Raw genomic sequence first — 23,639 nt, 5'->3', positions numbered from 1 at the left:
CTGCCTTCGGCTTGGGTCATGATCTCAGGATCCTGGGATGGAGTCCCACATCGAGCTCCCTGCTCAGCTGGAAGCCTGCTTCTCCCTCTCCTGCTCCCCCTGCTTGTGTTCCCTCTCTTGCTGTGTCTCTGTCAAATAAATAAAAAAATCTTTAAAAAAAATAAATAAGATTTTACTTATTTATTTGAGAGAAAGAGAGCACACAAGCAGGGAAAGGGGCAGAGGGAGAAGCTGACTCCCTGCTGAGCAGGGAGCCCTATGCCAGGCTCTATCCCAGGACCCCAAGATCCTGACCTGAGCCAAAGGCAGCCACTTAACTAACTGAACCACCCAGGCGCCCCTCTCCCAACTTCTTTATAGGCTTCTCGCCATGATGGTAGTTTAGGTCTGCGCTTTTAGCCTAAAACTCTCTAATAAAAGTTTTCTTCCATTACACTTCATGCTTCACACTGCTGCCAGATTAATCTTCCTAAAATAGAGCTCCAGTTCCACCAAGACCTTTGTGGTCGACCTCTTAAGGTCCATCTCATACACCATTTATTTTATGAAGCCTTTTCAGTATTACGCAGCTGGGGATATATAGTATTTGCTCCCTCTGTTCCCACTCTTCAGAGCACTTTGTATTTCTTTTCTGACACAGTATTGTTGTATCCTGTATTCTAATTATTTGTGTACTTGCCTTTCTACTTACCCTACCCCCGATTGCAAGTTCCTTAAGAGTAGAGATTCTCCTGTAGCCCTAGAATAGGTCTTTGTTCATAAATGCTCAATACATTTATTGACTTAAACTTACACCAATGAGGAAACACGTTTCAGAATAATCATTATATTTTTGTTATTTTAGGCTTGACCGTCTTTTTATCTTACTGGATACTGGCACTACTCCAGTTACAAGAAAAGCTGCTGCACAGCAACTTGGAGAAGTGGTAAAGCTTCATCCCCATGAACTAAATAATCTTTTATCTAAAGTAAGAACTCTTTTTTTCTTTTAGTATAACGCAGTTGTAGAAATTTGTGGATAGGAATATGACAATAGAAATTCTTATTTTATTTTTATTTAGTGGCAGTTTGTGGTCTTCAAATTCCATTAAATATCTTACTATTTCTCCAGATATTTTTTTAAATTTGGTCTTTCTTTTTTTGTCACAAGATTTAAAATATTTTGAATTTTTTTGCGTCAAGTTTAATTGTCTAAGTGATTTGACAATATACCACCTTTTGCCTGTGGCACAAATTTGAATCTGACCCAATTTGGTAATGAACTAAGTTGTTAATCTAGTTTGTTAGTGGTCTGACTTGTTCTTAATGGCTAGTAATTATATCTAGTTGGCAGTCTTCAAATGGATTGAGTGCTTATGGGAAATGATTGAAATATATGAGAAGCTAGTTATCATTACATTTTAAGTTATCACCTGTTTGAAAGTGGAGGCTTTCTGCTTTGGTGGATCAGTGTTTTTCATTAATACCAGCCCATATTCTTTTCTTAAGCAATGGCTGTATTTTTACTGAACTCTGGGCTTGTAGAAGTGTGCCTGATCATGGTAAGCAGCACATTCCATGTGTTTAATAAATCTCTGGCATGCAGGGGCGCCTGGGTGGCTCAGTCAGTTGAACGTCCAACTCTTGGTTTCAGCTCAGGTCGTGATCTCATGGGTCGTGGGATCGAGCCTCATGTGGGCTCTGTCCTCAGTGGGGAGTCTGCCTGAAGACTCTCTCCCTCTGCCCTTACCCCCAACCCTCCCTCCTTGAGTGCGTGCACATGTTCTCTCTCTCTCTAAAATAAATCTTAAAAAATTTTTTTTTCTGGCATACAAAGTAAAACCTGGAATGCTCTGTGTGTTGGGGGGCTCGGGTGGGAAGGAGGGTGGGAATAGAGGATAGGGTTGGGGAGCAATATCGAAATCCCAAGACCCCTCTCTTCCTCCTGGTCTGTCTTCCTTCCTTCCAAAGATTTTATTTACTTATTTGAGAAAGAGAGAGCATATGAGCAAGGGATAAGAGGGAGAGGGAGAGGGAGAAGCAGATTTCCCACCGAGCAGGCAGGGAGCCCGATGTGGGGCTTAATGCCAGGACCCCAGGATCACAACCTGAGCCAAAGGCAGACACTTAATTGACTGAGCCACCCAGGCGCCTCTTACCCACTCCTTTGATTCTCATTTGTCCCTTCTTGATTCATATGAATAGGAATTCTAAGGCCTTGTGAATATACAAATCTGTATGATATGGTTCCCACCATGAGGGCTGACAGTAACTGTCTTTTCCGGTATATTTACCACTTAGATATTATCAGGACCTTCTAACCAATATGTAGATGAAGAGACAGTGATTTGATATCCACAGGCTCCATGTTCTCAGAATGGAGAATGATGCCTATTAGACACTATTCTCAATGTGTAAGGTAGGGGGATAGAGAGGCATACCCATTTCTTCTCACCCCAGAGGAAAAGGTGGGGGACTGAATGAGCAGAAACTGGAAACTGGGAGCAAAACTAATTTGTGCTGAACTGAGAAAAGGTTTCCAGCCTTCTGAGTTCTGTTCTGCTTAACTTGGATCCTGGCATATTGGCTGTCATCAAATAATTCCAAAAGAGGCAAAATTTGTCTTTCATACCGTCTCACCTCTTATCCTCTTTTCTCTCCCCTCAGTGTTTTCCTGTTGCCTTACGGTTTTTTTAAACTGCTTATTGTACAATTCAGTTGTTTTATTTTACTTTTTTAAAGTTTTTTTTTTAAGATTTTATTTATTTATTTGACAGAGAGAGACACGAGAGAGGGAGCACAAGCAGGGGGAGTAGGAGAGGGAGAAGCAGGCTTCCCGTGGAGCAGGGAGCCCAATGCGGGACTCGATCCCAGGACCCTGGGATCATGACCTGAGCTGAAGGCAGACACTTACCGACTGAGCCACCCAGACGTTCCTTAAAGTTTTTTTTTTTTTAAGATTTTATTTTCAGGTAATCTGTGCACCCAGTATAGGGCTTGAATTTACAACCCCAAGACTCAGAGTCACATGCTGCACCCACTGAGCCAGCCAGGTACCCCTCAGTGATTTTATCTATTTATTTATATATTTATTTTAATGTTTATTTATTTATTCATGAAAGAAAGAGAGAGGCAGAGGGAGAAGCAGCTCCCTGCGTAGCAGGGAGCCCGATGCGGAACTCGATCTCAGGATCCTGGGATCATGACCTGAGCTGAAGGCAGACGCTTAACCATCTGAGCCACGCAGGCGCCCCTATTTATTTATTTTTTTAATTTTAAAATATTTTATTTATTTATTTGACAGAGAGAGAGAGAGACAGCGAGAGCAGGAACACAAGCAGGGAGAGTGGGAGAGGGAGAAGCAGGCTTCCTGCAGAGCAAGGAGCCCGATGCGGGGCTCGATCCCAGGACCCTGGGATCACGACCTGAGCCGAAGGCAGACGCTTAACGACTGAGCCACCCAAGCGCCCCGCCCCTCAGTGATTTTAGATATGTGCAATCATCACCACAACCTAATTTTTATTTCCCCAAAAAGAAACTTTATGCCCATTAGCAGTCACTCTCCATCACTCTCCCTCCCATACCTAGTCCTAGGCAACCCCAGTCTACTTTCTGCCTATAGACTTGCCTATTGTGAAAATTTTTTATTAATGTGACTGGTTTTTTTCACTCAAAATAATATTTTTAACGTTCTTTCATATTGAAGCTTGTCTCATTACTTCATTCCTTTTTATTGCCAAATATTCCATTGTATGGATGTGATCTGAATATATTATGTGTATATACCACATCTTATCTGTTCATCAGTTGATGGACATTTGGGTTGTTTCCACTTTTTGGCCTTTGATGAATAATGCTGTTATGAAAATTCATGTACAAGTTTTTGTGTGGGGTGTATGTTTTCATTTCTCTTGGGTTTATACCTGTGGATAGAATTGCTGGATCATATAGTAACTATGTTTAACTTTATGAGGAACTGCCAGACTGTTTTCCAAAATGGCTCCATTGTTTTACATTCCTAACAGTAGTGTATTAGAGAGCTGATTTTTTTTTTTTTACATCCTTGCCAATGCTTGTTATTAACTGACTTTGATTATTTCCATATTAGTGAGTGTTAAGTGATATGTCATTGTAGTTTTGACTTGCATTTTCCTGGTGACTAGTGATGTTGAACATCTTTTCATGTGTTTATTGACCCTTGGTGTATCTTTTTTGGAGAACTGTCTCTTCAGATCCTTTACCTATTTCTCCTTTTTTGTGTGTGTGTGTGGGGGGGGAACAGAGGGAGAGGGAGGGAGAATCTTAGGCAGACTCCATGCCCAATGTGGAGCCCAATGTGGGGCTTGATCTCATAACCCTGAGATCATGACCTGAACTGAAATCAAGAGTCAGATGCTTGCCGACTACGTCACCCAGGCGCCCCTAGATCCTTTGCCCATTTTTAAGTGGGATATTTGTTCTTTTAATACTGAGTTGTAATAGTTCTCTATGTATTTTGGATACAAGCAAGCTCCTTACAAGGTATTTCATTTGCAAATATGTTCTTCCAGTCTGTGGTTGTCTTTTCACTTTCCTGATGGTATCCTTTGAAGCATAAAAGTTATTAATTTTGACTTAGATTTATCCTTTTTTTTCATATCCCTTGTGCTGTTTAGGATCATATCTGAGAAGTCTTGCCTGATCCAAGGTCACAAAGATTTACCCCTGTGTTTTCTTCTAAGAATTGTATAGCTTTAGATCTTACTCTTAGACTTAGGCTCATTTTGAGTTATTTTGTGTGTGTGTGTGTGTGTGTGTGTGTATGGTGTTAGGTAGGGGTTCACAATCATTTTGTTGCCCTAGCACCATTTGTGGAAAAAACTATTCTTTCCCCATTGAATTGTCTTGGCACTCTTGTTGAAAATCAGTTGACTATAGAGAGTTTTATTTCTAGACTCTCAATTCTATTCCATTGATCTGTGTATCTGTCCTTTTGCCAGTACCACATCGTAAGTTTTGAAATCAAGAAGTGTGAGTATACCAACTTTATTATTCTTTTTCAAGATTGTTTTGGTGACCCTGGGTCCCTTGCATTTCTATATAAATTTTAGGATCAACTTGGCCATTTCTGCAAAAAAAGTGAGCTGGGATTTTGTTAGGAATTTTGTTGAATCAGTAGATCAATTGAGGGAGTATTACTCTCTTAACAGTATTAAATCTGTAGATCCACAAACATGAGGTGAGGTGTCTTTCTGTTTATTTAGATCTTATTTCCTTTCTTTCAATGGCATTTTGAATTTTTCTGTAATTTTCAGTATATGAGTCTTGTACTTTAAGTTTACATTTAAGTATTTCATACTTTTTGGTGCTGTTATAAATGGGATTTTTAAAATTTTGTTTTCCAATTGTTTATTGAAAGTATTTAGCAAAACAGTTGATTTTTATATATTGATTTTATATCTTCCCATCCTGCTGAACTCATTTGTTCTTTCTGCTAGTTTTTACAACTTAACTCTTTGTGTTAAGTAATGGGACTTAATGAAAATACACATTTTGCTTTTTACTGTATTAAAAGGTAGGTTATTTTTTAAATGTACTTAAGTATCTTTTAACTAAAAGTTTCCTGTTTCCTTTTTTTTTAAGGGGTAGTGATATTTCCTGTGAATGATAGAATCTTGTAAATGATATTAATAATTCCAAGGTGTTTTATTTATATAAATTTTTATGTAAAGTCCAATGGCTGCTAAATTATAAATTAACAACAAGTAAATTTGTATTTCTCTGTTCTGGCTACTTTGAACAAACACTATTTTGGTATAACTGTTTTATCTTATAATTTTTTAAGGTGTTGATATATTTAAGAAGTACAAATTGGGATACCCGGATTGCAGCAGGACAAGCTGTTGAAGCTATAGTGAAAAATGTACCTGAGTGGAATCCAGTACCAAGAACCAAACAAGGTGCTTTTAAGTGGTAAAAGTAGTTTGCAGTAACAACCTACCTGTAGAATTAACTATACGTTTTATATTTTAATAATTTCAATTTTAATTTAAAGGCTTAATTCTCAGGTACAGCTTTGTCAGGAAATGACAATGAATAAGGTGATTTTCACCATACTTTTTTTTTTATTTATTTGAGGGCGCCTGGGTGGCTCAGTTGGTTAAGCGACTGCCTTCAGCTCAGGTCATGATCCTGGAGTCCCGGGATCGAGTCCCGCATCGGGCTCCCTGCTCGGCGGGGAGTCTGCTTCTCCCTCTCCCGCTCCCCCCTCTTGTGCTCTCTCTCTCTTTCACTCTGTCTCTCAAATAAATAAATAAAATCTTTAAAAAAAAAAGATTTTATTTCTTTGAGACAGCTTTTGCGCACACACATTCTTGAGGGTGGGGAGGGGCAGAGGGAGAGGGAGAGGCAGACTCCCTGCTGAGTGCGGAGCCGGATGTGGGGCTCAATCCCAGGACCCTGAGATCATGACCCGAGCTGAAGGTAGACAGGCGACTGAGCCACCCAGGCGCCTCTTTCACCATACTTTTAAAAAACTACTAGATAAACTATGTTTTCATGTATATTTTTAAAATTATTAACTGTACAGTATGCTTGACTTAAAGAGATTATTGCTTCCCTCAGGAATTTATGCCCTAAAAAAAGAAACTAAATAATGCAGCGTTAGGTATTTGAAGCAGTGTTTTTTCTTGTTGCTGGGGGAATAGTGTAATTATTTTCTAAATTTAAGCACAATAATGTATGGATATTTAGAGGGGTCTTTAGTTTCTAATGTGTCCTTTAGATGTCTTGTAGTAAAAATTATTTTTCTGACTGCTTGCAACAATATTTAAGAACGAGCATATGCTTTTAAAAATTTGTAAAGGTATACACTTTTAAGTGAAATTCTTTTTTAAAGATTTCATTTATTTGTCAGAGAGAGAGAAAGGGGGGAGCACAAGTAGGGGGAGCATCAGTCAGAGGGAGAAGCAGGCTCCCCGCCGAGCAGGGAGCCCGATGTGGGACTTGATCCCAGGACCCTGGGATCATGACCTGAGCTGAAGGCAGATACTTAACCGACTGAGCCACTCAGGCGTCCCTTAAATGAAAATTTAATGTGGTGCAACCTGATTTCATTTTCAAGTCACTTTGATAACCTCACTTAAATACATTTTAGCTTGTCTAAAATTTTTGCTTTAATTATCTGGCACCTATTATGTTGAGAGACTGTATTAATTTGTCCTCTCTCATCAAATGAAATATGTAACCAGAAGAAGTTATAACTTGTTTTAGAAAGGAGCCTTTTCTTTTTTAGCTTGTTTTCCCTGCTTATTTTGGTATATAGAGTTGTTAGAACTCAGATTCTTTTTACAAAACATTAAATTAGTTACACCAGCATTAAAATTTATGGTAAGGTTGCTTGTCATCATTGGAAAACTTAAAATAATTATACTTTAGTTTAATAAATATATGCAAGTACTAGCTAAACAAAGTATTTAAAGTCAGTGAACAATTAAAATATGTTTAAAAATTTATAATGGCATAACTTTTTTGAGGAGGAATACAAAACATTTTATGATGCTTTTAGGCCTCAGATATATAATTTTAGCAATTTATCAGGAGATTATAATTTGCTCATATTATGAGGAGTCCTATTGAATGAAGAGTTGCTTTGTGTCATAGATATTCCTTAGGTATAGGGACGAATGATGCTTATTAGCTTATATATGAATATATTCTCTAAATATGTTTGTTTTCCAAATGAGCACTATGATGAACTCAGGCTGTTACCTTGGTAGTGTTTTCAAACAGTTAAACAGTAAATGGAGACAATACACACACACACACACACACACACACACACACACACACACATTTTTAAAGATTTTATTTGTCAGAGAGAGAGAGAGAGCATGTGCACAAGCAGGGGGAGCAGCAGCAGAGGGAGAAGCAGGCTCCCCACTGAGCAAGGAGCCCAATGCGGGACTTGATTCCAGGACCCTGGGATCGTGACTTAAGCTGAAGGCAGATGCTTAAGCGACTGAGCCACCCAGGTGTCCCGATACAATATGGTATTTGACATACATATTTCAATATGGGATGCATTTCTTCATATAATAATATGCCTTTTTAGTGAAAAACAGCTATACATACACCCACTGACATTCTGATAGTTTGTACAAGGGGAGCCACCATCTAAATAGTTTATTCATAAATAAGAGCTGATCATAAATAAATCCACAATAGCTTTTCTACTTCCTCTGCCTTTTATTTTTCTTAAAATGTTATACTACCACCCCCAGTAATGCTGTTTTCTTTCATTCTACACTTTGGCTTTATGATCAAATTAAGTATTTTTCAACCTCATTTAGAATCTACTTCAGAAAGTGCTATGGAAGATTCACCTACTACAGATCGATTGAATTTTGACAGATTTGATATATGTAGATTGTTACAGCATGGGGCATCACTTTTGGGATCTGCTGGTGCAGAATTTGAAGTACAAGATGAAAAATCAGGTATGTAGTAGTCCTATAGAAGAAAGTCTGAAATGTTTGTGTTCAGGCTAAATTATCACTTGGTATGCTACATATCAGTCATGCAAAATCTTAATAGATGTTACAAAATGCAAATTGAAGTATGCAGTTGGGGAAGGGGAGGCATTGTGGGTGGAGAAGGTAACCAAAAGTATTTGGTCTAAAAATATACCATATGAATATTTTCCTCCTTTTAAGTGAATATGTACCATATCTATATACATTGTTAATAGATACATATTAGTATTTCAGCAGGCTTTTTATTATGTAATAGAGAAATTATAAAGTGTACCCCATGAACCTTGGTTGAATAGATTTTAAAAGCCAGGATTGGTACAGTTTGTGATACTATTTTCATAATTCTGGACATTTGAGAGGCTTTATGACAGCTTTCTTTTTATCATGTGTTTAAAAAATTTAAATAATTGGATCTCATGCTGGTGACCAAAACAAACACTAAAAATGAAAAAAATAAATCTTGGATAGGAAATCGTCCCACTGTCTTCAAACTTAGGGAATCCATCTGGATATAAAAAAAAGTGTTTGGCCATTCAAGATTGATGCCTTGAGTGGAAAAAACCTTGATGTTTTTAATGGGTTTCTGTAAGTAAGTTGCTCTTTTGACTAAAACCAAAACAGAACAGTTTTTGTTACTAATAAAATTAATCATTACTCAAAGCATATCTATCTAGCTAAGTTAATGAAATGATCACTTGTTCATCTTTAAAAAAAATGTCAAACACCCATTTACTCTTGCTTAAATATGGTTTCTATTGAAAGATTTCTGGTTAACCTCAGAACAGCATAGGTTGTTGAAATGTGCAAGTCCCCTTATATGCAAAATTTTTTCAATAAATACAGTATGGTACTGTAAATGTATTTTCCTTATGATTTTCTTAATGTTTTCTCTAGCTTAGTTTATTCTAAGAATATAGTATATAATACATGTACAAATACGTGTTAATTGACTGTTTATGTTACTGGTAAGGCTTTTGATCAACAGGACGCTATTAGTAGTTAAGTTTGGGGGGGTCAAAGTTATACACAGATTTTCAACTGCTTGGGAGTTGGTGTCCCTAATCCCCATGTTGTCTAAGGGTCAATTGTACTTTAACTATTTTTGGAGAGAATTAAGAGGAGGATTTGGTTAAGTTCCAGAAAAGCATAGTTTTTCTAATAAGGGAGGTAGAAGTCATTTAAAAAACTTTATGATTTGAAAAAAGTTCTCTCTAAACAGTAAGTTTACTAATTTTACTATTGTACTCATATCAGAGATCATTGGCCCTTGTCCAGGAGTAAAAGTCAGTGTCGCCATTGTCACTTAAAAAAAATATCTGTATTTGGGTCTTATCCTCGAGATTCAGATTTAATAGATCTGTGGATAGTTCTAGGACATTGTATTTATTTTTATTTTTATTTATTTATTTTTTTAAAGATTATTTTTTTTATTTATTTGACAGAGAGAGACAGCAAGAGAGGGAACACAGGTAGGGGGAGAGGGAGAGGGAGAAGCAGGCTTCCCACTGAGCAGGGAGCCCGATGCAGGGCTTGATCCCAGGACCCTGGGATCATGACCTGAGCCAAAGGCAGACATCTAACAACTGAGCCACCCAGATGCCCCTATTTATTTTTATTTTTATTTTTTAAAGATTTATTTATTATTTTGACAGAGAGATAGAGAGCACAATTAGGCAGAGCAGCAGGCAGAGGGAGAGGGAGAAGCAGGCTCTCTGTTGAGCAGGGAGCCCGATGTGGGCTCGATCCCAGGACCCTGAGATCATGACCTGAGTCGAAGGCAGCTGCTTAACCAACTGAGCCACCCAGGCGCCTGTATTTGTTTTTATTTTAATTTTTAAATTTTTTTAGTTTAAATTCAGTTAACATATAGTATATTATTAGTTTCAGGGGTAGAATTTAGTGATTCGTCACCCAGTGCTCATTATATCAAGTGCCTTCCTTAATGCCCATCACCCAGTTACCCCATCCGCCCACCCACCTCCCTTCCAGCAACCCTCAGTTTGTTTCCTGTAGTTAAGAGTTTCTTGTGGTTTGTCTCCCTCTCTTTTTATTTTATTTTTCCTTTCCTTCTATGTTCATCTGTTTTGCTGCTTAAATTCCACATTGTAAGTGAAAACATAACGGGATTTGTCTTTCTCTGACTAACTTATTTCGCTTAGCATAATACCCTCTAGTTCCATCCATGTCATTGCAAATGGCAAGATTTCATTCTTTTTGATGGGTGAGTAATACTCCATTGTATATGTACCACATCTTTATCCATTCATCAATTGAAGGACATCTGGGCTCTTTCCATATTTTTTTTTATTAACATATATTATTTGTTTTGGGGGTACAGGTCTGTGATTCATCAGTCTTACACAATACACAGCTTTCACCACAACACATACCCTCCCCAATGTCCATCACCCAGCCACCGCATCCCCCTCCCCCCCTCCCCTCCAGCAAACCCCAGTTTGATTCCTGAGATTAAGAGTCTCTTGTGGTTTGTCTCCCTCTCTGGTTTCGTCTTGTTTCATTTTTTCCTCTCTTCCCCTATGATCTTCTGCCTTGTTTCTTAAATTCCACAAAGCAGTGAGATTCTATGATAATTGTCTTTCTCTGATTGACTTATTTTGCTTAGCATAATACTCTCTAGTTCCATCCATGTCATTGCAAATGGCAAGATTTCAATTTTTTGATGGCTGCATAATAATCCATTTATGTACACCACATCTTTATCCATTCATCTGTCGATGGACATCTGGGCTCTTTCCATAGTTTGGCTTTTGTGGACATTGCTGCTATAAACATTGGGGTGCAGGTGCCCCTTTGGGTCACTACATTTGTATCTTTGGGATAAATACTCAGTATAGTGCAATTGCTGAGTTGTAGAGTAGCTCTATTTTCAACTTTTTGAGGAACCTCCATACTGTTTTCCAGACTGGCTGCATCAGCTTGCATTCCCACCAACAGTGGAAGAGGGTTCCCTTTTCTCTGCATCCTCACCAACATCTTTTGTTTCCTGACTTGTTAATTTTAGCCATTCTCACCAGTGTGAGGTGATATCTTATTGTGATTTTGATTTGTATTTCCCTGATGCCGAGTGATGTGGAGCATTTTTTCATGTGTCTCTTGGCCATTTGTATGTTTTTGGAGAATATGTCTGTTAATGTCTTCTGCCCACTTCTTCACTGGATTCTTTTGGTTTTTTTTGGGTGTTGAGTGTGTTAAGTTCTTTATAGATCTTGGATACTAGCCCTTTATCTGATATGTCATTTGTGAATGTCTTCTCCCATTCTGTAGGTTGCCTTTTAGTTTTGTTGACTGTTTCCGTTGCTCTGAAGAACCTGTTTATCCTGATGAAGTCCCAGTAGTTCATTTTTGCTTTTGCCTTTGGAGTTGTGTCTAGCAAGAAGTGGCTGTAGCTGAGGTCAAGGAGGTTGCTGCCTGTGTTCTCCTCTAGGATTTTGATGGATTCCTGTCTCACATTGAAGTCTTTCATCCATTTTGAGTCTATTTTTGTTTATGGTGTAAGGAAATGGTCTAGTTTCATTCTTCTGCATGTGGCTGTCCAATTTTCCCAACACCATTTGTTGAAGAGACTGTCTTTTTTCCATTGGATATTCTTTCTTGTCTTGTCAAACGTTAGTTGACCATAGAGTTGAGGGTCCATTTCTGGGCTCTCTATTCTGTTCCATTGATCTATGTGTCTGTTTCTGTGCCAGTACCATACTGTCTTGATGATGACAGCTTTGTAATAGAGCTGGAAGTCCAGGATGTTGTATTTAAAAGAAAAAAACTCTATGGGTGACTGATACATAACCAAGATTAGGAACCCCAGTTTTTGGGCAACTCAGATTTTAATGCTGTTAAGTCACAGTATGCTGATTAGTGCTCATTAAAAATTCTCTAATTAGATTTTCTTTTCGTGTCTGTTTATTTGTGTTTGTTTCCTTATACATGAAGGACACATACATGATTAGTATAGGTGCTAGTCTGATTTTCCTTTGCAGTTGTATAGGTTGTTTTCCCCAATAGGGCTTTCCCTGGAATGAGAGGACTGATTTTGGGTTCTGTGTAAGTGTCATGGACTTGTGATCCAGCAGTCTTCACTTTTGGATGCCTCGTGTTTTTCCCTCCAGGTAGAGCAGTCTTAAATTTTTAAATACCTTTATTGAGATAAAATTCACATACCATACAGTTCACCCATTTTTAAAGTGTACAATTCACAGATATAGGCAGTCAGTTTTAGAGTATTTTCCTTATCTCAAGAAGAAACCCTATAACCTTTAGCTTCCAACCTCCTACGCCTTACTTCTTCCCTTCCCTTCCATGCTGTAAGCATCTTTCTGTCTCTGCCTATTCTGGACAGTTCTTATAAATGGAATTATCTAATATATGATCTTTTGTGACTGACTTCTTAGAGTGTTTCCAAGGTTTATACACCCTGTAATATATATCAGTACTTATTTTGTTTCCCTAAATAGTTTTTATTACTGGATGTATCAGTTTTTTAATTGTGGTAGAGTGTAGATAACATAAAATTTACATCTTAACTATTTTTTTATGTGTATAGTTCAGCAATATTAAGTACATTTACATTGTTATAAGCCAGTCTCCAGGACTCTTCATGTTGCAGAACTGAAACTTTATATAGTAGTCCCCTTTCTCCACAAAGGATATATTTCAAGCCTGAAACTGTAGGTAGTAGAACCAAACCATATATATACTCTTTTTTCCTGTACATACAGAACTATGATAAAGTTTAGTTTATAAATTAGGCACAGTAAGAGACTGACAACAATAATAAAACAGAACTATTATATAACAATATATTTTAATAAAAATTATATAAATCTCTCTTGAAATATCTTACTGTAATGTACTCACCCTTCTTGTGCTGATGTAAGATGATAAAATGCCTAGGTGATGAGATGAAGTAAGGTGAATGACATAGGCATTGTGATGTAGTGTTAGGCTGCTGTTGACCTTCTGACAATATGTCCAAAGCAGGATCATCTGCCTCTGGACTGTTGTTGACTGGGGGTAACTGAAACCATACACCGTGGTAACTGACAACCACAGGTGAGTGGGAATTACTGTACCCATTAAACAGTTCCCATTCCTCACTCCCTCCAGCCCCGGGCAACCACCATTCTACTTTCTGTCTTTATGAATTTGACTACTCTAGGTACTTCATATAAGTAGAGTCATAACAGTATTTGTCCTTTTGTGATTGGCTTGTTTCACTTAACATAATCTCCTCAGCGTTCATCTATGTCATAGTCTATGTCAGAATTTCCTTCCTTCCTTTTTTTTTTTTTTTAAAGATTTTACCTATTAGAATGAGAGAGAGAGAGAGCATGTGAGAGGGGGGAGGGTCAGAGGGAGAAGCAGACTGCCCACTTGAGCAGGGAGCCCGATGCGGGACTCGATCCCGGGACTCCAGGATCATGACCTGACCCGAAGGCAGTCGCCTAACCAACTGAGCCACCCAGGTGCCCCAGAATTTCCTTCCTTTTTAAGGCTGAATATTATTCCAGTGTGTATTTATACCACATTTTGTTTATTCATCCATCAGTAGATACTTGGGTACCACATTTTGTTTATTCATCCATCAGTAGATACTTGGGTTGCTTCTACTTTTTGGTTATTGTAAATAATGCTGCTATCTATGAACATGGGTATACAGATATCTTTTTGAATTCCTGCCTTTAGTTCTTTTGGTTATATACCCAGAAGAGGAAATACTGGATCACATTGTATTTCTATTTTTAATTTTTTAGGAACTGCCATACTGTTTTCCATAGTGTGTATACCATTTTACATTCACACAAGCAGTGCACAAGGTTTCCAGTTTCTCCGCATCCTTGCTGTGTTGGGGGGTCCATAGGTGGTATATTAAATTAAGAACATGCAGATTATGACCTGCTGAATGAAAATGCATAAACTACTCACATGGAGTTGGCAGGTAGCTCCTCAGCGTCGAGTTCCCATTTTGGGGAAGTGAAAACCCCAGGTTGTTTTGATTGAAGGCATGATTTCAGTTCACTTACACAAAAGAAAGAAAGTCACATTGGGCGTGGAGCTTATTTAAGAAAAGTAAATAAATAACATGGTTTATTTCCACAGGAGTGGATCTCATTTTATATATATTTGATAATTAACAGTAGAGCAATGGGGGAATCTCAATGAAAAGTCCTAGAGTGTTTTGTTAGCTAGAACACTATTTTTTTTTTTTTTTAAGATTTTATTTATTTGACAGAGACACAGAGAGAGAGGGAACACAAGCAGGGGGAGTGGGAGAGGGAGAAGCAGGCTTCCCGCCAAGCAGGGAGCCCAATGCGGGACTCGATCCCAGGATCCTGGGATCATGACCTGAGCTGAAGGCAGATGCTTAACGACTGAGCCACCCAGGTGCCTCTAGAACACTTTTTTAATCATAGTTAGGACTCACAGAGATTGTGAGTATGGTTTGTTGTTGTAATTTTAATAATTAAAATTTTTAATCAGGTTTGATCTTCATTTATTAGAAAACTTCTTACCTGATTTGGAGGAAATATATTTCTTTTGTGTTTAAAGGTGAAGTGGATCCTAAAGAGAGGATAGCACGACAACGGAAACTATTACAGAAGAAACTTGGTCTTAATATGGGAGAGGCCATTGGAATGAGTACTGAAGAACTCTTCAATGATGAAGATTTGGATTATACCCCGACTTCAGCAGCCCTTGTAAACAAACAACCTGTAGGTAAAATCTTTGGTTGTTTGATTGCAAGTAATAATACAAAGGTTTTGCCTCATTTTGCCATGTGATTGCAATTAAAAAAATGCTGTTCTTAATTATGCTCATTACCGCTTGTGCCACCGTAATTTAGTGTCTTCATAAATGGATTTCTAACAACAGATTCTTAAGAGACAAAGTTCAGCCTACCTTGTAGACTCAGGATTGACTGTTAGATAAAAGCTGTAGGGGACTTTTTAGGAGCCACTGCTGTTGAGAGCTCCTAGTTGCTTTTTCCTTGTTTTTTAGTGGAAAAAAAAAAGTAAATGCTTGAGAGACTGGAGGATAGTAAGGGCTAGTGTGATAATACTAAAAATCTTTAGAGCTATGACTTATTCTTTTATTTGAGAAAGTAACAGACCTGATAACAAGAACACTTTCAAACAGTGCAAAAAGGTATACAATATGAAGTAAAAGAAGTTTTCAATAATTGATGGACACCCATGTCCCCATGCCCCACAGACAACCCTTTAACTTGTACATATATACACGAGTATTTGTGTCTTTTTAAGCCATATTTACCTTTTCCCATTTCATATAGCTGAACATATCAATATATACAGATTGTATATTTTTTGATAGCTTCATGCGCTTTTGTTGTATTGGGTGTACCATAATTTGCTGTTTTCCTCCCTTTTCTCTAATCCAATTCCCATTGGATGCCTACATGCTGTTATGCCTTTTTTTTTTTTTTTTAATGTCCCAAACTATTTAAACTCCAGTAAAAGCTGTGGCTCTCTCCTCAGAAAAATTCACATGCGAGTGAAATATTACCATTCAAGGGGTTTGGTATTCTTTTCTCTTGCCCCTGTAGTATCTTGTAGGGTTTCCTGGTCCTTGTTAAGAATTCCTGCTTTGTAGTCATGAAACACTTACCTTCTCTTTCTTTTGGCCTTTTCTTTTGCCTTTATACTAGTTGTTCTCTAAACTATCAGAATTTGCAAACTGTTTTTTAGGGTTAAGGGAGTATGTGTTGATGAGTAACTTTTGCAGACAAGAAAACAGTTGGAACATTCCAGAGGAAGAAAGAGTACAAAGAGGCAGAAGATACAATGACATCAGGAAGGAATAGAAAGAAATGGGGTACAAAGGAAAGCATAGGTGTAAATAAAAAATAGAGAAGAAAATAGAATAAAGGTGAATAAAAATGTAATGTGATCACAGTGCGGTAATTGTGTAGGATAGAAGAAAAAAGGTGGGCCAGGGATATTAGAGAACATGGGCTATAGACAGAATAATTGTATATGGGATGGGCAACAGCCAGTTTGAGATTTGCAGGATTCAAGTTGGGTTGGCCTTATATGTCATGGACCTATGGTAGGAGTTGTTTAATGTTACTTGTTGCCCTAGGTTCATCACTGCTTGTATTTATGCTAGTGGTCCCTGGACCAGGACTATAGTAGGGCATCCATATGAGTGACCCTGATTGGTTGTCAAAGTGTGAATTTCAGTTGAATCTTAATTAGTTGAGAGCAGAAAGGATTTTTAGGCTTGAGTTCAAAGCATTTCTACCTCACAGCCTTTATAATGTCATGAGTTTCAGAAAAGAGCAAAAACAGTAGACGGGGCCCCTGGGTGACACAGTCAGTTGAGTGTCTCATTCTTGGTTTCTGCTCAGGTCATGATCTCAGGATGGTGAGATTGAGCCTGGTGTTGGGCTCTGAGCTCAGCAAGGAGTCCACAGAGTTTCTCTCTCCCTCTCCTTCTCTGTGTGTGCGTGTGCACACGTGCACTCTCCCTCTCTCTCTCTCTCTTAAGTGAATATATAAATCTTTAAAAGAAAACCCAAAAAACATAAAAGCAAAAAACAGTAGACAGTGACTGCTTAAGAGGGAAGGAGCAATATGGGCTAAGTTGACTATAGGATGCTAGATCACTTATGGCTGTAATTTTCAGTATTTTCAACAGATTATTAGTTTCTTTTATTGATGTTCTTATTATAACTTTTAGGTGGTATTATGGTTATTTATTAATTTTTTTGGTTTTGTTTTTTATTTTAAATCCGGTAGAGTTAACATATAGTGTTTTTTTTTTAAGATTTTATTTATTTATTTGAGACAGAGAGAATGAGAGAGAGAGAGAGAGAGAGAGAGAGCACATGAGAGGGGGGAGGGTCAGAGGGAGAAGCAGACTCTCTGCCGAGCAGGGAGCCTGATGCGGGACTCGATCCAGGGACTCCAGGATCATGACCTGAGCCGAAGGCAGTTGCTTAACCAACTGAGCCACCCAGGCACCCTAACATACAGTGTTATATTAGTTTTGGGTGTACAATATATTGATTCAACAATTCTATACATTATTCAGAGCTCATCAAATAAGTGTACTCTTAATCTCCTTCACCTATTTCACCCATACTTCCATCCACCTCCCCTCTGGTAACCATCAGTTTGTTCTCTACAGTTAATAGTCTGTTTTTTGGTTTGTCTCTTTCATTTTTTATTTTGTTCATTTGTTTTTTAAATTCCAATTATGAGTGAAATCATATGGTATTTGTCTTTCTCTCACTTATTTTGCTTAGCATTATCCTCTCTAGATCCAACCATGTTATTGCAAATGGCAAGGTTCCATTTTTTATGGCTTAGTAATATTCCATTGTAGCTATATACTGCATCTTCTTTATTACTGTAGCTGTTTTGAAGTATCACCTTTTCAAAACCCTCTCTATGGGTTATGATCATACATTTGTGCCACATCTGTGATAATAAAAATTAAGAAACACAAGCATCTTTTGGGAATTGGAAGAATAGGGAAAAAGGAAGAAGAGAGTGAAATTATGGTAGAGCCATACAACAGAATAGCATGATGTCAAAATGTGGTCAGTTTGGATATAGTGAAATTAATAGACATAGTCCTCTTCTGAGGCTAAGACTATGGGTATTTATTTTAACTTCAAAAGTTAAAACAGCATTCTTTTATTCTTTTAGACTCTCCAGGCAGCTGAATTGATTGACTCAGAATTTCGAGCAGGAATGAGCAATAGACAAAAGAACAAAGCTAAAAGAATGGCCAAGTTATTTGCAAAACAGAGATCCAGGGATGCAGTGGAAACTAATGAGAAGAGGTAGTAATCTTTTTTTGCTTATTCATTTAAAATAATGATGCTTTATAGCTTAAATCTGTGTCTGCTTGATTTTTAAAAACACTTGCTGACATTGTCTTTGGCTGTGGAATACCATTTGGATTGTCTTGCTCAATTGTCAGAGATTATTTACTATTACTAGGAACTAGGACAGCTTCCCCAGAATAATTTACACATGCAGATTTTTTTTCTTACTAATTATGACCTTTGGATGAAGGCTGAAGATCTTCCAAGGGAAGTGCATTCCAGGTGGAGAGAACAAGTGTAAATGCCTTAATCATAGACTATTCAAGAAACAGAAAGGCAGTATGTCTAGGATGAGTAGACAGAAGTGAGGGTAGTACAGTGAAGTCAGAGAGATGGTCTAAGGGCCACAAGTTAAGAAAACTGCAAGAGTATAGAACTGTCCCAGTGTTAACATCATCTGTTTTCCAGCCTGGGGGCTAAGCCAAATAGCAGGTAATGGTGCAGGTTTGTTTACCTAATTTTGTTGTAGGAAAAACTCTGGACAAAATCACTGTCCTCCTGTTCTTAATGAAATAATAAAAGTGGTATCTGTGTATGGTTTGGAACAGCATTTCTAAGAGTGGTTCAAAACAACCTTCAGAAGCACTTTGAGGGATGTAGTAAAATACAGAATTTCATGCCCCACTTAGCTGTATTGAATCAGGATCTTTAGTGGTGGTCTAGAAGTGTTTGAGTAAAGGATAAATTAAATGCATGAGAACTTATAATAAAGTTTTTTTTGCAGGTGACAGAACCTTTTGTTTTTCCATCATATAAAGGTAAAAAGTCAGTGTCCACGACATTTATTTAAAGACTAGGCACATAGAGGGAATAAATAATAAACATCTACTTAGTATACATTTTTACTTGGGGTTAAGTTTTTTTGTTTGGTGGGGTTTTTTTTTTTTTTAGTATGAGAATTTTATTAAGCTTTATTAAACTATAGGGTTTTTTAAGCAAACAACTAGGATTGTATATAGTAATCTAATAAGTTTCTATTGGCTTTATTCATATAAGCACATTTACCCAAATATTTGAATATTGAAATAGTTGACCTTATTTTTCAGAGTTTATGATTCATTTGTTCCACAAATATTTATTGACTACCTTCTAAGTGTGAGGTACTGTTTTAGGCCCTCAGGTTGCATTGGTGAATAAAACAGATAAGAATTCTGCCTTTGTGGAGCTTATATTCTAGAGGGAAAAATAAATGAGGAAGAGGGGCACCTGGCTGGGTCAGTCAGTAGAGCATGCAACTCTCCATCTTGGGGTTGTAAGTTCAAGTCCCATGTTAGGTGTAGAGATTACTTAAAGATAAAATCTTTTTTTTTTTTTTTTTTTTTTTTTTTTGGTGAAATTTATTTCAGAGAGAGAGCATGGGCGGGGGGGCGGCGGGGCGAGAGGCAGAGGGAGAGGGAGAAGCAGACTCCCCACTGAGCAGGGATCCTGACACAGGGCTCAGTCCCAGGGCTCTGGGATCATGACCTGAGGCGAAGGCAGATGCTTAACCAACTGAGCCACCCAGGCGCCCCCAAAATGAAATCTTTTAAAAAAAGAAGATAAATAAGTAAATATAGTGTGTATATATATATGCATATATCATGTTAACGATAAGGGTTAAGAAACACAAAGGCGATAAAACAAGGAACATGTGGAATGTTTTGTGGGGAGTTTGAAATTTTAGATAGGATGGTCAGGGAGGGATTCACAGAGGTGACTTTTCATTAAAGATCAGAAAGAAGTGAGGATGCTAGTCCTATGAATATTTGGAAAAGACATTCCAAGTAGAGGGAACAGCAAGAGCAAATGTCTGGAAGGAGAAACATGCCTAACAAGTTCAAGGACAATACGGTGACCAACCAGTGTGGCTAGATTGGAGAGAATTAGGGGAAGAATAATAGGGAGTGAATTAGGGGAAGAATAATTAGAAATGGTATTAAGGAGGGTCAGATTTCTTTCATCACCTTTAGAAAAAATGGTTGGCCAAATAAATCATATTATTAAGATGGAGAGGATATTTATAGAGAATAATGCTGTATATACCTTAAGTGTGCTAATTGTCCTTTCTTTTAATACTGGATAAAGTAGTTTTATTTGCCTTATCTTCTGTAATGCTTTACTATTAGACTAGCCTCAGTATTTTTGTTCTGGTCATAAGATAACATTTCCTCAAGTTTTCTGGACACATTTTTCATTGGTCAGTTATCTCTATGTTTTTCAAGAGCTAGTAGGATTATAGTATGTTACTCAGTATGTTCATTTCCTCCAGGGTACAAAAGCTTAGTAAAGGTTGCTGGGCCAGATTTAGGTTGTTAGACCAAGACAGTTTAAAATAAAAAGGAGAAGAGCTGGTTGTAGAGAAGAAGTAAAAAAGACTTGTTAGATTTGAGATTCAGTTTGAAAGCAAGAATTTATGGACCTATTTTACATTCATCAGTGAGGGTAGGAGAATATATTTTACTCAAAACTTTTTAAGTGGTTAATCTTATTTGTTAGTGAAATTTTAAGTAAACTGTATAAGTAGAATATGGCAAAACATTTGTTCAAATGATGGATTCTCTTACATTCTTTTGGTTCACATTATTCCTTACTCACTTTTCTAAATGGTGCCTTTTATTTTTTAGCAATGATAGCACTGATGGGGAACCAGAAGAAAAGAGACGAAAAATAGCAAATGTTGTTATTAATCAGCCTGCAAATGATTCCAAAGTCTTAATTGATAATATTCCAGACAGTTCTTCCTTAATTGAAGAGGTACTGTTGAAATGCCTTAAGGTGTCTTTTAAAATTGTTTATAATTTTTTATACTAATGTGTCAGTAGATAGTATTTAATAATCTATCCTTTGAAGTATCTTTACTTCATTAGTAAAAATTTTAATTATTTAAAATTTTAAAGCCTATTACTAGATCTACAAATAAATAAACTTTATTAAATTACTTAAATTGTTAGCATAAAACAGACCTTTTGAATTAGTAGTAATTCTGTTTTTCTTATTCAGACAAATGAATGGCCTTTAGAAAGCTTTTGCGAAGAACTTTGCAATGACCTTTTTAATCCCTCCTGGGAGGTAAGATTTCTTCATTCCAGCTTCTCTCAGTTCTACTTTTTTTTTTTTTTTTTTTTGCTAATGAAGGGAGTCATGTCAAGCACAGTCTGTTTTGTTAGGGTCCCTATTCTTCCCTTGTGTCCCTCTCAGAACCACTGACCCGGGCAATTCATATCAGTCACCTTCTAAGTAGAAAACTTGAGACTGATTTTCACCTTTCATACACATTTTGGTCATATTTCTTTAGTGAATTGTTCACTTCTTTTCATTTCTTTTAGCTGTAGTATAAGGACTTGCATATCTCGCCCAAATAGTAAAAACTTCCTTTTTAAGTGGACAATTTTGATTCAGAGCAGTAGTTTCCAAACCAGCTTTTTAGTCTCAGAAATATTTCTTCAAAGAAAATCTTGATCAGATTCCAATATGTAAAAGAGATGAAAGTGAAGTTCCTCTAATTGAAGTTGAGGGTTGGTGGTCTCAAAGCATTCTGTCCTACATTGGTTGGCTTCTGGGTAATTTAAAAAGCACTTCTTTGGAATACCTTTTAGCATTTCTGCTCCTTGATGTACTTCTGTTTAAAGTTATTCAAGCCTTAATTTAAATTGAGTCTTGAATAAGTGGGTGCAGTGTCAGTGGCCCATTTCCTCCCTTCCAGATGACACTTCAGAAGGCCACAGGGTGACGGTGATGCATTAGTCATGAGACAGTTGAATTATTTTCCTTTCACATTTACCCTGGTAGCTTTGGAACTTAGTTTTAATATATATATTTCTAAAATATTGATGTTGAACTTAGAACAACATTTTTTCCTCTCTTTTGCTGAGGATAATGCTGAATGCAGATAAAGGGTAGGGAAGTGATAGCCAAATAGATTAATATCTCAGAAGGATTTTAGAATAATTGTTTTCTTAGCTTGATTTTAGAAAAATTCCACATACCCAAATTGTGAAATTAATATATGTAAGTTTTCTTGGATAGCAGAAGAGAAACATATTCTTTTCAAGTGTCGCTTTAGTTTATTCTGATTTCTTAAAAATTTAATATCCCTTTTTCATATTGAAGAAAAGTTAAACTCAGTTTTTTAAGCATTTAGCCTCTGACATTTGCTTCTTGTTTGTTTTTAGGTTCGGCATGGTGCAGGCACTGGTCTTAGGGAAATCCTTAAAGCTCATGGAAAAAGTGGTGGTAAAATGGGAGATAGCACTTTAGAAGAGGTAAGTGTAGTAAAGGACCAGTTATTACCAAATTTCAGTAGTTGGCTTCTTTTCCCAAGACAGGGAAGTTAGAGAGTTTGGGCCATGACATAGAAATGATAAATAGATAAATAATAAGAAATATGGAAAGGTGAATATGAGGAAAAAAGTAAAAAGTTAGGAAGAAGTCTGTTTATTAACAGAAAGAATGAGTTCATGGGAAAGAAACATTGAGTGGAAAAATATGTAGAAGCAAGAGTAAGCAGGATATAATGGATTGGAAAGTAGAGGAAGAGGAATAATAAGAGGATAGTTTGGAGGTCATTAAGCAATATGATTGGTGTAGCATGAGACACTGGTAATAGGTTAGATAATAGATACATGACAGATATTGAAATCAGAGCAATTTTTTTTTTTTTAAGATTTTATTTATTTATTTGACAGAGACACAGAGAGAGAGGGGACACAAGCAAGGGGAGGGGGAGAGGGAGAAGCAGGCTTCCCGCTGAGCAGGGAGCCTGATGCGGGGCTCAATCCTGGGACCCTGGGGTCATGACCTGAGCTGAAGGCAGACGCTCAATGACTGAGCCACCAGGCGCCCCTAAAATCAGAGCAACTTTGAGTAGTTTCTTAATTTCTCTTGGAGTGCAAGTAACATAATAGAATTCATGAATTTTAAAGATTTTGGCATGGTATATTTGAACCTAATCAATCAACAAACATGATGTGGTTAATTTAAAGGTAGTAATTGGGACTGGGCTATATTTTGGATATTGCTCCTACAGCTAAAATAGTCCCAATATTTTAGTTTTCATTTTGGACCTGTTTCCTCAGCCCCCAATGCGAAGTATGATCTTGATCTGTTAATTAAAAAATGATTGTTTTAACAGATGATTCAGCAGCATCAAGAGTGGTTGGAAGACTTAGTTATTAGACTCCTTTGTGTTTTTGCATTAGACAGATTTGGAGACTTTGTTTCTGATGAAGTAAGTATCACCTAAAGGAGGCTTTGCCCAATCAAATTTCAAATTCCACAGAATAAATTTTTTTGTAAAT

The 23,639-nt window shown here is 37.2% G+C and overlaps 1 protein-coding gene across 2 annotated transcripts in view; it reads left to right on the top strand.

The window, feature by feature from the left end:
• Positions 1 to 23,639, top strand: part of BTAF1 (B-TFIID TATA-box binding protein associated factor 1) — a 104,246-nt gene that overhangs the window by 10,782 nt on the left and 69,825 nt on the right. The window contains exons 2-10 of one of the 2 annotated variants that reach the window (XM_025880652.2): positions 845 to 968; positions 5,804 to 5,918; positions 8,310 to 8,456; positions 15,057 to 15,220; positions 18,182 to 18,318; positions 20,967 to 21,096; positions 21,343 to 21,411; positions 22,515 to 22,604; positions 23,474 to 23,569. In XM_025880652.2, the coding sequence (XP_025736437.1) occupies positions 845 to 968; positions 5,804 to 5,918; positions 8,310 to 8,456; positions 15,057 to 15,220; positions 18,182 to 18,318; positions 20,967 to 21,096; positions 21,343 to 21,411; positions 22,515 to 22,604; positions 23,474 to 23,569 (1,072 nt within the window). The remainder of the gene's footprint in view (positions 1 to 844; positions 969 to 5,803; positions 5,919 to 8,309; positions 8,457 to 15,056; positions 15,221 to 18,181; positions 18,319 to 20,966; positions 21,097 to 21,342; positions 21,412 to 22,514; positions 22,605 to 23,473; positions 23,570 to 23,639) is intronic. The other variant, XM_073904452.1, reaches the window with a different exon arrangement.

This window comes from Callorhinus ursinus, unplaced genomic scaffold (genome assembly GCF_003265705.2).
Source record: "Callorhinus ursinus isolate GAN/ISIS: 27379988/994484 unplaced genomic scaffold, GSC_fseal_2.0 scaffold20, whole genome shotgun sequence".
NCBI classification, from domain to species: domain Eukaryota; kingdom Metazoa; phylum Chordata; class Mammalia; order Carnivora; family Otariidae; genus Callorhinus; species Callorhinus ursinus.
This window is presented reverse-complemented; position numbering and strand designations above follow the sequence as displayed.